This window comes from Bidens hawaiensis, unplaced genomic scaffold, assembly GCF_021521415.1.
Source record: "Bidens hawaiensis isolate Kalapana, Puna unplaced genomic scaffold, B.hawaiensis_p1.1 tig00050803_1, whole genome shotgun sequence".
Taxonomy (NCBI): Eukaryota; Viridiplantae; Streptophyta; class Magnoliopsida; order Asterales; family Asteraceae; genus Bidens; species Bidens hawaiensis.
In genome coordinates, this window is record NW_027499120.1 from 47366 (window position 1) to 61207 (window position 13842).

Sequence of the window (13842 nt, forward strand, 5' to 3'; positions counted from 1 at the left end):
GGAGCAGCAGGTATAGCTTGAGGTGCTCCTGCCTGTTGTGGTGCCGGGTCCCTAAACTCGTCCCCACGAGCAGGCACATACCCTGGGTTTATCAAGTACCCAAAAAGTGGAGTATGTCGAGGACGGAGCTCAGGTTTGCTCCTCGCACTGGAGGATCTACATTGGGCGAAGATCCGTTTATTCACACTCTCAACGTATCGGATCGGACGGCGCTGAGGAAGCGTTGGAGCAACATGATTCAAGATCATTTGAAGAAATCTTGGATAAATGATAAATCGCTCACACGACATCGCTCTTCTTTGACGATCAATCTCATAAAAGACCATCTGACTAAAGCTGTATCGCTTGTTGTAAGTCAGAGCAGTCATCGCTGACTGCATGGTCGCGCCCATGCCATCAGTGCCCGCCTTTCTCCCTGACATGCAAACAATCATAACATGCATGAGAAAGCGCCACTGGTCAAGTAAAAATCCTTTCCTCCTCTGCGTATCCCCCAAGGGACCAGAGTATCCCATCCTCAAAAACGCTCCATCACGGAAAGGAGCTACAAACTCTGTCGGGTCATCCCTTGTCTCATTTCCAAACCGTAAAGCCGCCCGGATTTGTTCAGAATAGAACTGAACAATCTGATTGTTGACTGTTGCGCGCATCACCGGGGGTTCGACTCTACAATCATATTCCACGGTCTGCCAAAAATCCTCAATGTTGGGCAAGGATATCGGCAGAGTTGTTGTAATCGCGTGGAATATCCGCGAGCGTAACAGAAATGTTATGATTTCGCGGAAATCATCAACTCCGCTCGCCTCCGGGTCTAATGTTATATACATGTTGTGACCCGGGAAGAACTGTCTCTGGTTATCACCTCCGTCATCACCGCCTGCACCACCTGCTCCAGCAACAGCAGCCATATCTGCAACAAACAGGTTAAGTTAGATAAACGTCAAAGCAAGTCACAAGTTCGCCTGTTACCATGAGCGAAGTTGTGATCTATTCTGTATAGGCGAAGTTAAAGGTGGGGCGAAGTTGGGAAACAACTTCGCTTCAACTTGAACTTCGTCTGATAACTGTTAAGTAAAATGGTCCAGGCGAAGTTAATGATAACTTCGCCTAACCACAACATCGCCTCATAAACTGTTTCAAAATATATAATCAGGCGAAGTTAAACCTCAGGCGAAGTTACGGATAACTTCGCCTAACCTGTAACTTCGCCGAATTCGAATCGGCAACAATTAGGATAATCGAACGACGTGTAGATGATGATTTTGGAGATCGAGGACTCCGTAACACATGATTTTATGAAGTTTTAGACGTTCAAGTAAATTACTATCACGTAATAACAAGTTTGAAATCGGGTGTTTAAGGTTCGAAAGAACGATGTCGTGAATCGAGTCGAAACGACCGATGATTAACCTCAAAGACAATGATAATATGATAATCGAACCCTACACACCTTGAATTTGATTAGAATCGAAGTAAGAAAAACACAGATGATTGATGAGTTATGCTCGATAAGTTCGCCTAGGTCTCGGAGAGGATAAGTTCGCTGGTTTTGAAATAATGAAACTGTTTGACCTAAAAACTTCTTTATATAGGGTCAAAGTTAGTACAGGCGAAGTTATCGATAACTTCGCCTATTCCAGGCGAAGTTATGAACAAGTTCGCCGGTATTTACAAAACAAACCCCTATACTTTGAAAAATTTTCAATAAAGTTTTAAAAACTTCCTTTAAAGCGTTAAATGATACGATCAAGACCAAGTAACCACGTATAAAATCATACAACTACATAAGTAACGAAAATTTGAAAAAATAAAGTACACGGGATCAAATTTCAGTCTCGACAGGGACTACCATGTTTTAGAAAAGATCCGAACAGGAATCATACTAATTACGTGACTGTCACATAGATCCGTGTTCAGCTGTATTATGACATAAAGAAACAGGTTGTAAGCAGGTAATATACTTAAAATAGTTTTCATCGTTTCTGTGATACGAGTTAGGTTCAATTAAGCTCAAAACTTAAGTGGGCAACAACTCAGAGATTATGATGCCTCCTATCTATTCTCAAAGCGTATTTGGCTTTCCCCAAGTCACCCCGAATTGACCTCGACCCGTAGTGTCTGATTAAGTAGTAATTACTCTTCGATCTTAGACTCTGCTTCCCGTTCACCTTCTTGCGTCTTGATTGATAATCATTAACATTATGAACTCTAGAATACATTTTTTTTTTAATCAAATATATACACAACTTCAAGTAGAAAACAACTGCAAGTCCCGAATCTGGATCACTGCAGTGTCTTGACACGCTATCTTCACGGGAATCAGAACACTCACGGGCTCGTGTATGACTGGGTAATCGCTTTTCTGCCTATCATTCGGAAAGATATGTACGAAGACATGCACAACTCATAAGGAGTTTCCACATAAAATCGAGTAGATTTAGTTAGTATCACTTCTACTTTTACGCACCATAAAAAGCTACCATGACATACAATGACTGTTCTAAAGTCTTTTAGGCCTAATAACTTCACTAGTTAAGCACACAGAATCAGTATATCTATCACTTTCCAAGGTTGGATCAATTTTCTATTAAACATAGTAAAGTAACTTCTTACGAAGTAGTAGACTTGAAAAATAATTTCATCTCCCAAAAAGAAAAAAAAGAAAAAAATTTTAACTTCAATCGCCCCGACCAAATCAAAGTCTTCAGGTAAACGGCTATCCCGAAGATCCAATGGATCAGCTGGACCGACCACATACAAGTATGTGTCCTTCTAACTAAGTATGATCGACTAATTTTCAGCGAAAGAATGAAAACACATCATAAACCGCCCCGGTCACTTTCAGTCATCTGGTTAATAACTATCCTCATATTCTACAAGAAGAAATGAGGACCAAATATATCCGAAGACATGTCCTTCAAACTGAGACAACCGACATAATTCTAAGCGATAGTGACGTTTTTTTTTTTTTTTTTATTTTTTTTAAACAAAAACACACGACATGGTTACTCGGGATTGATCATCCCATTCAGCTCAACAAGGTTTTGAAATCTAGTTTTGTCAAACGCTTTCGTGAACAAGTCAGCGAAATTATCTAACGTGTCAACCTTTTCGAGCACAATCAGCTTCTTCTCAGCACAATCCCGTATAAAATGATGACGAATGTCAATATGTTTAGTTTTACTGTGCTTAACGGGATTGTTAGTTACTGAGATAGCAGCAGTGTTATCAATGCAAATAGGAGTAAGTGAAAAATTCAGACCATAATCGCGCAACTGTTGTTGAATCCAAAGAACCTGGGAGCAGCAGTTGGATGCTGCCATGTATTCTGCTTCACAGGTTGAAATGGTGACTGAGGTCTGCTTCTTGCATTGCCATGACACTAATCTGCCACCAAGAAACTGACATCCACCTGTCGTTGACTTCCGACTCTGATTGCACCCTCCATAATCAGAATCTGTGTACGCGATTAGCTCCAAGTCTCCTCCTCTCGAGTACCACAACCCCAGCTTCGGCTTGCCTTTGAGATACCGCAGTATCCTCTTCGCACCCTTCAAATGAGATTCTTTTGGGTTTGCCTGAAAGCGTGCACAAAGACAAACAGCAAACATTATATCAGGCCTAGAAGCAGTTAAGTACATTAAAGAACCTATAATTGCCCGATATTGGGTTGGGTCCACGTCTGGATCGTTGTCTGAATCAGCACCCAATTTGTGATTGACGCAGACTGGAGTATCATATGGAGTGCTGTCCTCCATCTTGAAGCGTTTGAGAACATCATGAACATACTTCGTCTGATGAATGAACATACCATCTTTCTTCTGATCAACCTGCAATCCTAAAAAGAAGGTTAGTTCACCCATAGCACTCATTTCAAATCTCTTCTTCATAACGGCCTCAAATTCCTGACACATGGCGACCTTTGATGCAGCAAAGATAATGTCGTCCACGTAGACTTGCACCAGTAGAAAGTCGCTTCCTTTTCTCTTGAAGAACAATGTGCTATCAATCTTACCTCTTTCAAACTCATTCTCAAGCAAGTAATCTGATAAGGTTGAATACCAGGCACGAGGTGCCTGATGTAGTCCATACAGCGCTTTACTTAGCTTGTACACGTGATCGGGAAAGTCAGGGTCAGGAAAACCCGGAGGTTGCTCAACGTACACAACCTCATCGACTTTACCATTTAGGAACGCACTCTTCACATCCAACTGAAAAACCTTCATCTCCTTATGAGCAGCAAATGCTAAAAACAGCCGAATGGCTTCCAATCTTGCCACAGAAGCAAACACCTCATTGTAATCAATCCCCTCTTGCTGATTAAAGCCTTTAACAACCAGCCTCGCCTTGTTCCTGATAACAATCCCTTTCTCATCTCTCTTACATTTGAAGACCCATTTCGTGCCTATCGCATGCACATTCTTCGGTTTTTCAACCAAATTCCATACTTCCATTTTCTTAAACTGAGCTAACTCTTCTTGCATGGCTTCGACCCACGAGCTGTCCTTAAGAGCCATTTGATAGTTCTTTGGTTCAATCTGGCTGATGAAGCAGGTGTACAAGCATTCGTTGATAATGCCCGTGTCTTTAATGCTTGTGTAGACACATGTGTGCTTATTCAAGCTTTTTCTTGTTTGTACACCGGCGGACAGATCACCTATCACGTTCTCCAAAGGGTGATTTTTGTGAATTCTCGTAGTCGGAACCGAACTGACATTCAGATGATCTTCCAAGTTCGAAGATAGCTCATCAATGGGTGATTGATGTTGAGAGTGAAACGGATTGATGAATTCCTCTTCAGTAGAGGCAGCAGGGGTATTGACAGCATTTGACGAGGAAGGCTGACATTCATCATACTGTGGTCGTTGCACCAAGGTGTCTTCCTCATCGCAAATCATCTTCGTAGCAAGTCTTTCTTCAACTTCTGCACAATCCAAATAAGGTTTGTTAAAAGATTTAAAAAGTCTATCATAGTCGAAAACCCCAGCGGGTCCCGTGCTTGGTTTTGGTGATTTGTAACTTGTGATATCAGTGTTACACACCACCTCAACCTTGCTGGTCGATGTATTAAAGACCCGCCTGTTGGGAGTTCCAACAACGTATCCGACTAAGGTTCCTTCGTCGGCTACTTCACCAAATTTAGAATTGGTCTTTAATATCGAACACGGGGACCCGAATGGTTCAAGACCACTCAAGTTGGGCTTTCTCCCATGCATAAGTTCATAACAGGTTTTATTTAATCTTTCAACAATTAACACTCTATTAAGGATATAACAGGCTGTTGCAACAGCTTCAGCCCAGAACACCACGGGAAGTTTCGAATCAGCCAGCATGGTTCTGGCTCCTTCAATTAAGGTTCTGTTCTTCCTCTCAGCCACTCCATTTTGTTGCGGTGTATAGGGTGCGCTGTATTGGCGTTCTATCCCCTTCTGTAAGCAGAAGATCTCCATCTCATAGTTCTTGAACTCAGTTCCATTGTCACTCCTGATGAATTTAACCCGTTTACCCATGATATTCTCAACCTTGGTAATCAAATTCTTTACCATCTGCACTGTTTCATCCTTTGACTTCAGGAAATATACCCAGGAATATCGAGAGAAATCATCAGTGATCACCAAGCAGTAAGATGTTCCTCCTAGGCTTCTTACATTCACGGGACCGAAGAGATCCATGTGAAGTAATTCTAGGGTACTGACAATTGAATTGACCTTCTTGGTGTGATGGGATTTCTTGTGTTGCTTTCCCTTTTTGTATGATAAGCATTTGTCTTCAAAGTTGAAATTCTTCAAGGGAACACCCAGCACAAGCCCATTTTTGACAAGGTAGTTCATTTTCCGAATATGAATATGCCCCATTCTCCTATGCCACAACTCGGACTCCGATTCAGTTGCTTTTGACAGAAGACACGATTCTTCTGTGGCCATCTCAGTCGACCTCATGTCCATGATATACGTATTCTTCACTCTTGGAGCCTTCATAACAATCCAATCCTCTGGTATCTTAAAACCAGGATATAGCACGATCGTCTCATTCTTTGTAAAATGTACGGTGTACTCTTTGTCACAGATCTGCGAAACACTCAGCAGATTGTGCTTCAGTTCTTCAATAAATTTACTTTCTCCAAAGTCATCTTTCCATTCGACACCATCCCTATTCCCTGTAATCCTTCCACCGCTCTCTCCTGCGAAACTCACTCTTCCTCCTTGAACAGGTTTCAAGTCGTGTAACAATTTCTTGTTACCCATCATGTGCCGGGAACAGCCGCTATCCACAACCCATTGATTGTTGGCAGCCCTGTTCAACTGTTCCTGCACGATTAAAGCAGATGATTAAAATATGGGGACCCAAGACCGATTGGTCTTGGGTCGATACATTCCGTACCTTGGCTGTCCAAAGTTAGTATCATAATAATTTCTGTGAGTCCGAACAGGATACCTTCTTGTGGATTGACTATGAGGCCATCCAAACCTTCGTGAATTAAAAGAATTATTACTTAAGGTTTGGTTGTTAGCAGTGAAAAACTGAGATCTATTTCTTTGAAAACCTTGATTAGTCCAATTTCTGAATTTTGATGGGTTTTCATTTTTACCATTATATTGATTAACGTTAGTTCTTTTCTCAGATTTTGAAGTCCTCACACCTCTGAATTTCTGCTTCAGAGGGCAATCAGCAACAAGGTGTCCTAATTGATTACATCTAAAACAACTCCTGTGTCCAACTTTCTTATCAAAAGTTGTCTTAGATGTTGAGGCTGTATTACTGCCCGTTTGTCTCACATATGGTGGGACATACGGGTTTAGTGGAGACTTCTTTTCAGGTGTTTTATTTTTCTCTCCACTTTTTGGTAACACTTCCTCTTGTTTTGTCTCACTCGACTCAGAAGACTTGTCTGAGTTAGATGAGACAGGACTCTGAGCAGAAATCTTAACACTTGCAACAGGCTTACTAACTTCTGGTTCTTTAATAGTAACTTTAACTGGAACTGTCTGACCATAGTCAACATCAACAGATTTCTGATTACTAGGATCATAAGTGTAATTATGATTGAAAGGTGGTGGAACTTCATGATAACCAATTTCTCCCCTTTTTGGGGAACCTTGATCACTAACGAGGTAATCAAGTATAGCGGAGGAATTTCTGAATTGCTCAAGTTTCCTGTTAAGTTCCACCACTTTTACCTGGTGATCAGCTATCTGTTTTTCCCTTTCAGCTATTAGTTTGGTTTTCTCTTCTAGAACTTCATAGCTAAGATCAATCACTTGAATTTTTTCAGCAAGCTTTGCTTTAAGACTTTTAATATCCTTCTCACTAGCTTTAATTTTTACTTTGTAACTATTTTCTCTAGCTTTAGTGAAATGATGATCTTCTTTTAAAGTTTTAAATTGCGCATCCAAACTAACAAACTGATCAGTTATAGTTGTCAGTTGTTCAGACAGATGTTCACACTTAGTATAAGGGAGTTCGGTACTTACCTCGGAGAGCTGGTCTGCCACATCTGCCATGTAAGCTTCATTTTCACCAGTTCCCTTCTCACTATCTGCAGTTTCGATGTTTGCCAAATTGGCCTGTTCAAATACTTCTTCAACATGCAGATTCCAGTTGTACTCCTCGTTCTGTCTGGAAATCATGGCTCTATAGTCATTACCACTACCACTCTGCTGTGTAGATCTGTTTTGACTGCATTCTACACGTTCATTTTTGCACTCTTTTGCAAAGTGGCCATTCTGCTGACAGTTGTAACAGCGAACCTTCGACTTATCAAACCCTGGCCTCTCACCGACAAACTTCCTGCCAGTCTTCTTCATGAACCTTTTAACTCTTCTCACAATCATAGCCATCTGCCACTGCAGATCCATCTCCTCCAGATCATCAGCATCGATCTGATCATAGTCTTCATCCAAAATTGCAGGATCAACAATCTTACCCTGAATGTAATTCTCATACGAAGCAATAAAAGATGCATAGAGAGCAAACTGTTGTTCAGCAGATTTAACACTCATGGGCATCTTCGAGTAGTTGTTGTTTGAAACACTTGGGGAAAAACTACTCTTGGTCGCTTGAGGTTGAGAAGCATTTAATCCTCCAGCTACAAAGCACACATCACCGTTCATGTTGAGAGATACATGTCCTTCGTGTGTTGAGTTAGGGCCTGACTCTCCCTTAGAGTAATAAGCAGATGATTCAGTTTTCGAACTTGATCCTGAGTTAACCTTTGCACCATACATACCCGGATCTTGAACCTGATCGGTAGGTGTCTCCTTTCGTACCATGTTCAGTTCAAACGTTCTTAGCTTGTTAACTGCTGTCTCCAGGTCATAGTCAGCAAAGTCTTTGTCTTCTCTCATCAACACAGTATACATCTCCCATTTTGGTGGGAGAGCATCAAGAAGCTTTTCAACAATCTCATCTTCTTTGTAAACAATTGAATAGTTGCTGAGTTCAGTCATCAGATGATAATATCTAGTGATGATATCATCAAGTGATTCATTCTTCAGATACTTGAAGACCGAGAATTGGGTTTTTAGAAGTTTAATTTTCGATGCACGAATTCCCACATTGCCCTCAAACCGGTTTTCAAGCGCTTCCCAAAGCTCTCTGGCAGTTTTATACTTTCTGAAAGTGTGCAGAATCTCTTGTGGAAGAGCCATTGTAATTGCTGCATGAGCTTTGCTTTCGGCCTCATACATTTTCTTCTCTTCTTCTTCCATCTCTTTGTATTTCTTGATCTGATCACGACCCTCATACTCAGCAGTAGGTGGAATGTAACCATCTTGTATGCACACCCACATCTTAGCATCTTGGTACTTGACATATTGTTCAAAACGATCTTTCCACGCTACATAATCGGTTTTCTTAAGCATCTTCGGTGCCTTTGTAGCTGAACCTGCGTCTACTTCCATCTTTACTAGTTCGGTAATGTTTATCGAAGACATCTTTCACAAAACTCAAAGAAATATGAAAATCAAAAATTTTATTTTCAAACAGCACTGTAGGCGAAGTTGTTGATAACTTCGCTTAAGACTTAACTTCGCGTGAATTTGTAACTTCGCTCACTTTCTTAAATTCGCCGGATTGGGGAAGTTGAGAATAACTTCGCTTAAGTTGAGCGAACTTGGGAGGTAGGCGAAGTTGTGAGTAACTTCGCTTGAGGTAAGCGAACTTGAAGAGGTAGGCGAAGTTGTGGATAACTTCGCTTAACCTTATATCTTCGCCGAAACCCTCCTAACAGTGACGGCAACTTCGCCTGATGAACACGAACTTTCTGCAGATTAGATTTCTGGGTTTTTCGAGGTTTGTGAAGGTGTTATGGATTGTTTATGATTGTAGGAGGTGAGTATAGCACAAAAACTCAGAAAACTCGTCCCGCGAATAGTCGAACGGAACGATTTCTACACCCGCGTGATAATCCCGAACCACACAATCGAGCAAATGCTCTGATACCAATTGTAGGTTCCCAGCCGGATCTACACGAGATATCGCGTTCTACGTAGGTGCGGAATCCCTACGTAAGACGTTACGAGTATAGAAAACAATACGAGCTAACACACGATACGATAATCAAACACACGTTGTATTCCAACCGTAAACACGTGATACTATGATCACTGAATACAAACTCTCTGACTCGAATACACGAATAAACTGGAATTCTAATGAATAAGCCGTAAACAAAACAGCTTATATAGACACGACAACTTCGCCTGGCATGTTCAGACGAAGTTGTCCATAACTTCGCTTGTCTAACAAGTTCGCCCATATAAGCGAACTTGTTAGCAACTTCGCTTACATACAAACACAAATCTAACTAACACGATTACAGACACTCGACACTGAACTACTGACATCATGCACCAACAAATCTGATTTAAAGGTTGGGGAAAAGTTTGGTTTTTGGCAAAAATGGTCCTTATACTTTGGTTTGGGTTGGTTTCAAGTATAAAATAAGAGAATTAAACACTGTTAAAAATATCAAAACAATATGATGAGTGTGGGCTAGATTATATCATGAAGGACATTCTTTTAAAGGATCTAAAATATAACAAAGTTTAAAATGGATCGGATTTTCGATACAAATATAAATATGAATCAAATCGAATGTCACGTGTTGTCTTCGAACCGTTACTATGCCATAAAACGAAGTGGGTCACATAAAGGTTATACATGTTTGCTTTTCTATAATAATCTTTTAATTGTAACACTTAGACTATTTTTTTTCTTGTTAGCTTGAGTTGTGTTATCGATATACTATAGGTTTTCTAGAATGTAAATATTGGGTTTTTAATTTTATTTAGTTAAACAGGTTTTGACTATACTAGTTTCAAGTTAAGTTCCCTTTTAAATTGCATACGGGCACTGATACAATGATAAATACATATATATTCCTTGTATATTTTATATAACATATTATTAATTTTTGTTCGTTTTTAGTTAAGATTTGTATACTACTAACATATTTGTGTTTTGTAGGTTTCGAAAGTTGATCGTAATTGAAAATGGCAAAAACGAATCAAAATAAGCCTAAACGAGAAGCCGGAACACATCAGAAAATAATTCAGAATGAGAACCGGTCGGAACCCCCCCCCCCCCCCGAAAGTTGATCGTAATTGAAAATGGCAAAAAACGAATCAAAATAAGCCTAAACGAGAAGCCGGAACACATCAGAAAATAATTCAGAATGAGAACCGGTCGGAACCCCCCCCCCCCCCACCCCACCCCACCCCCATTGAAGTACACCGCGCCGCGCGACCAAAAACTCAATACTTGGTCGCGCGGCGTGGTCAGCATCTGATTCCAGAAAGTTTCCCATTTTGATCAGTTTTGGGCCCTGCTTCACTATAAATACACCGTTAACCTTAACCTGAAAAATACCCTACAGCCACCAGATGAATTTCGAGTTTCTTGGAGCTATTGTTGGAGTTATTTGGCAGTTTTGAAGGCAAGGAATCACCTAGTGAAGAGCTTTACGTTCAATATCGAACAATATGGATTTTATCACCTTTAATATTTCGTTTCTATTATTTTCACCATGATTTATTTTATTATTATTTTGTTTGATTTTTAAGATGCTACTAAACGTTATAGACTGCCAAGGCTTATGATGAACCTCTGTTAAAGTTGGATTTTGTTTGGATTTTGCTTTTCGTTATGGTTTTATGAATCATTAAACTATTTGGTTTTATTTAATTGATGCATAGTGTGCTTGGTTTTTGTTTGATGAACTTTATTATTCCACATTATCATTGGTGATTGTCTGCCATATAATATGATTCTGTTAGGTCATTTACTGTATGCGTTTGACTAGTTTATCATTGATTTGCGATAAGATCATAGTTATAATATTATTAGTCAAACGACTAAAATGTGTTGCTTATAGAAAGTTATAAGGTGATAGGTTATTGTTGAATGTTTGTTGATTAAGATTGCTAGATTTAGTTCTTCGTAAGGAGTCCGTCTAGGTTTGATTAATTAATATTGTCTAGCGAGTCAATTGAGTTTATCAATTTACCTTTGATTTCCGTGTTGTAAGGTAGGATTTCACTATAAAGGTACTCTTTCATAATGAACTAGATAACCGTAAGGGAGTTTAATTTATAAAATTGGTGTCTTAAAACTTATTATCGAACTATATGTGTCTTCTTGAGAATGATTAGGGGTCCTGTTCGTGTTTTCTTTTAAGTGTCTATTTTACGATCCCAGTTTCATAAAAAGTATATTCAAATTAATTGATAACTGCAACTTAGGAGATTCAAGCCTAGGTGGTTTTCTTTATCATCTGAATCAATCAAGTTTGTCTTGTGTTTTATTTACTTGTCTTTTCTGAATTAGTTATTTTATTAGTTTAATATTTAATAGTTTAAAACCCCCTTAAAACAAATATAAAAATAAATAGTCATGTAAGTTTGTTGAGTCTAGTTTAGTTAATTTACGTAATTTAAAGAGTCTGTGGGTTCGATATCCGGACTTACTAAACTGCACTAGAGTCGACCGGTACATTTGATGGTTAGTAGTTTTAGTTAAGTTTAAGAGTTTATAATTTATTACTTAGTGTCTAGATTAGCATGTTTTTATATAACTACTTTTAGTACATCAAACACTCTAAAAACTTTGTTTTGGAAGAAAGTACTACTTGTATGTATGTTTAACTAATTATTGACTCACAACTTAACATCTATTTATATGTGTGGTTTTTCATAATATGTTTGCATTTTAAGTTGGTGATTATAAGTTTATAATAAAAATGAAATAGAATGGTATTCTCCTTAGAATAAACTAACAAAGAAAAACCATATTAGGAAAGCGTTTACATGTTCCAAAAAGGAAGACATGGCACACTGTTGCTTTCATAGTTGTGTTCGTGATGTAAACCAAGGGCATTGGACCCACAAGACATGTGCCAACAATTTGAGATTGTTAGTAAAGAAACACTATGTAACGGTGATTGTAGTTTTTATGCAAAATCTGTTAAAGACAATGGCCATCCTCCAAATTTCTTAAGAATAAGAGGTTGGCAAATTTATTCCAAAACACATGGTTGTTGGCAAGTGATATTGTCCTTTTGCATTCATCAAATAAGGAAGATTGATCAACTGAAAAAGTCTATGTTCTATGAAGTGACACTAGAGAAAAATTGGGAACGGTTTTTCCAACAGGAAAATGAGCACAACAACGAAGGAAATGCCGTGTCGATGAAAGTAGTGATTTGTAGTGAAGCACTTTCTATTGGTGAGACTCGAGTTGAAGCAATATGGGATGAGAGAAACGTGGTAGATGGAACAGTGATTTGTAGTGAAGCACTTTCTATTGGTGAGACTCGAGTTGAAGCAATATGGGATGAGAGAAACGTGGTAGATGGAACAGTGATTTGTAGTGAAGCACTTTCTATTGATGAGACTCGAGTTGAAGCAATATGGGATGAGAGAAACGTGGTAGATGGAACCCTATGGTTTACATGCCTAGGGGGTGATTTTGAGAGAGAAGAAAGTGTAGGGTTGAATGTAGCAATTGTAGAAAGAATGAGGTGGGAAGAAGAAAGAGTTGGATGGGTCGGTGGTGGGGAGAAGAGGATAGAGATGGCGAAGAGAAAGGTTAAGTTTGAAGGGATTGGTGGATAAAAGAGATTTGATAGTTATGTTTTAGTTGAAAGGTTTGTACTCAAAATAATGGATGGAAGTTTGGTTTTGACATATGATTTTACTCACACCAAAACTAAGTCCCTATTTGAATAGAATTAGTTTGTATTTCTTTGTATTAATATTTTAAAGTTAATGTTGATTTCAAAAACATTTGGAGCTTATGTGTATTATTTTTACTTGTATTGTAATTCAGTTCTAGCTTCAAATTCGTTATTTTATTTTATTGAGAATGCATTATTGTGATCCAAAATTGGAATTCATAATTTGATGTCACGTGTTGACCCGAATTCAAAGATTCACATACTGGAAAAGGTAAATCTGAGGATGGCAACAGTATTTTAGCCAAATTGATTGTGTGTATTTGAGCCAAATTGATTATGTGAAACATTTGTTGTTCGTATGAAAACAGAAGAACGAGCTAAAAAATGATTGGCTATGCCATTGTTGTATAAATGAAGAGACTTTATTGTAAATGAACACACAAGATTAAAGAAACATAAGGAGATTGAAAGAAATGGAAAGTCGGGTGCAAGTAGAGAGGTTGAAGAGCACATATTGTTGTTTGATATTTAGATTGTCATGAGGAAGATTATTTAGATTTTAGATTGTCTCATGAACTATATTTTGGGTGTTTTCATAGGTTTTAAGGGTTTAAAAATGTTCGGGCTTTCATGTTTCAATTTTGTAACATGTTTGAGGTTTAAAATTA

General features: G+C 38.8%; 1 protein-coding gene across 1 annotated transcript; it reads left to right on the forward strand.

Annotated features, from left to right (window-relative positions):
• Positions 1-12389: 12389 nt before the first annotated feature.
• Positions 12390-13112, forward strand: LOC143598765 (uncharacterized). The gene has a single exon (XM_077076905.1). It carries the CDS (start codon positions 12390-12392, stop codon positions 13110-13112), a length of 723 nt encoding a protein of 240 aa, XP_076933020.1.
• Positions 13113-13842: the final 730 nt, after the last annotated feature.

Bases quoted from the DNA above. Each gene is read 5' to 3' on its own strand.
- LOC143598765 (XM_077076905.1), top strand. From the start codon at position 12,390: ATGTGCCAACAATTTGAGATTGTTAGTAAAGAAACACTATGTAACGGT.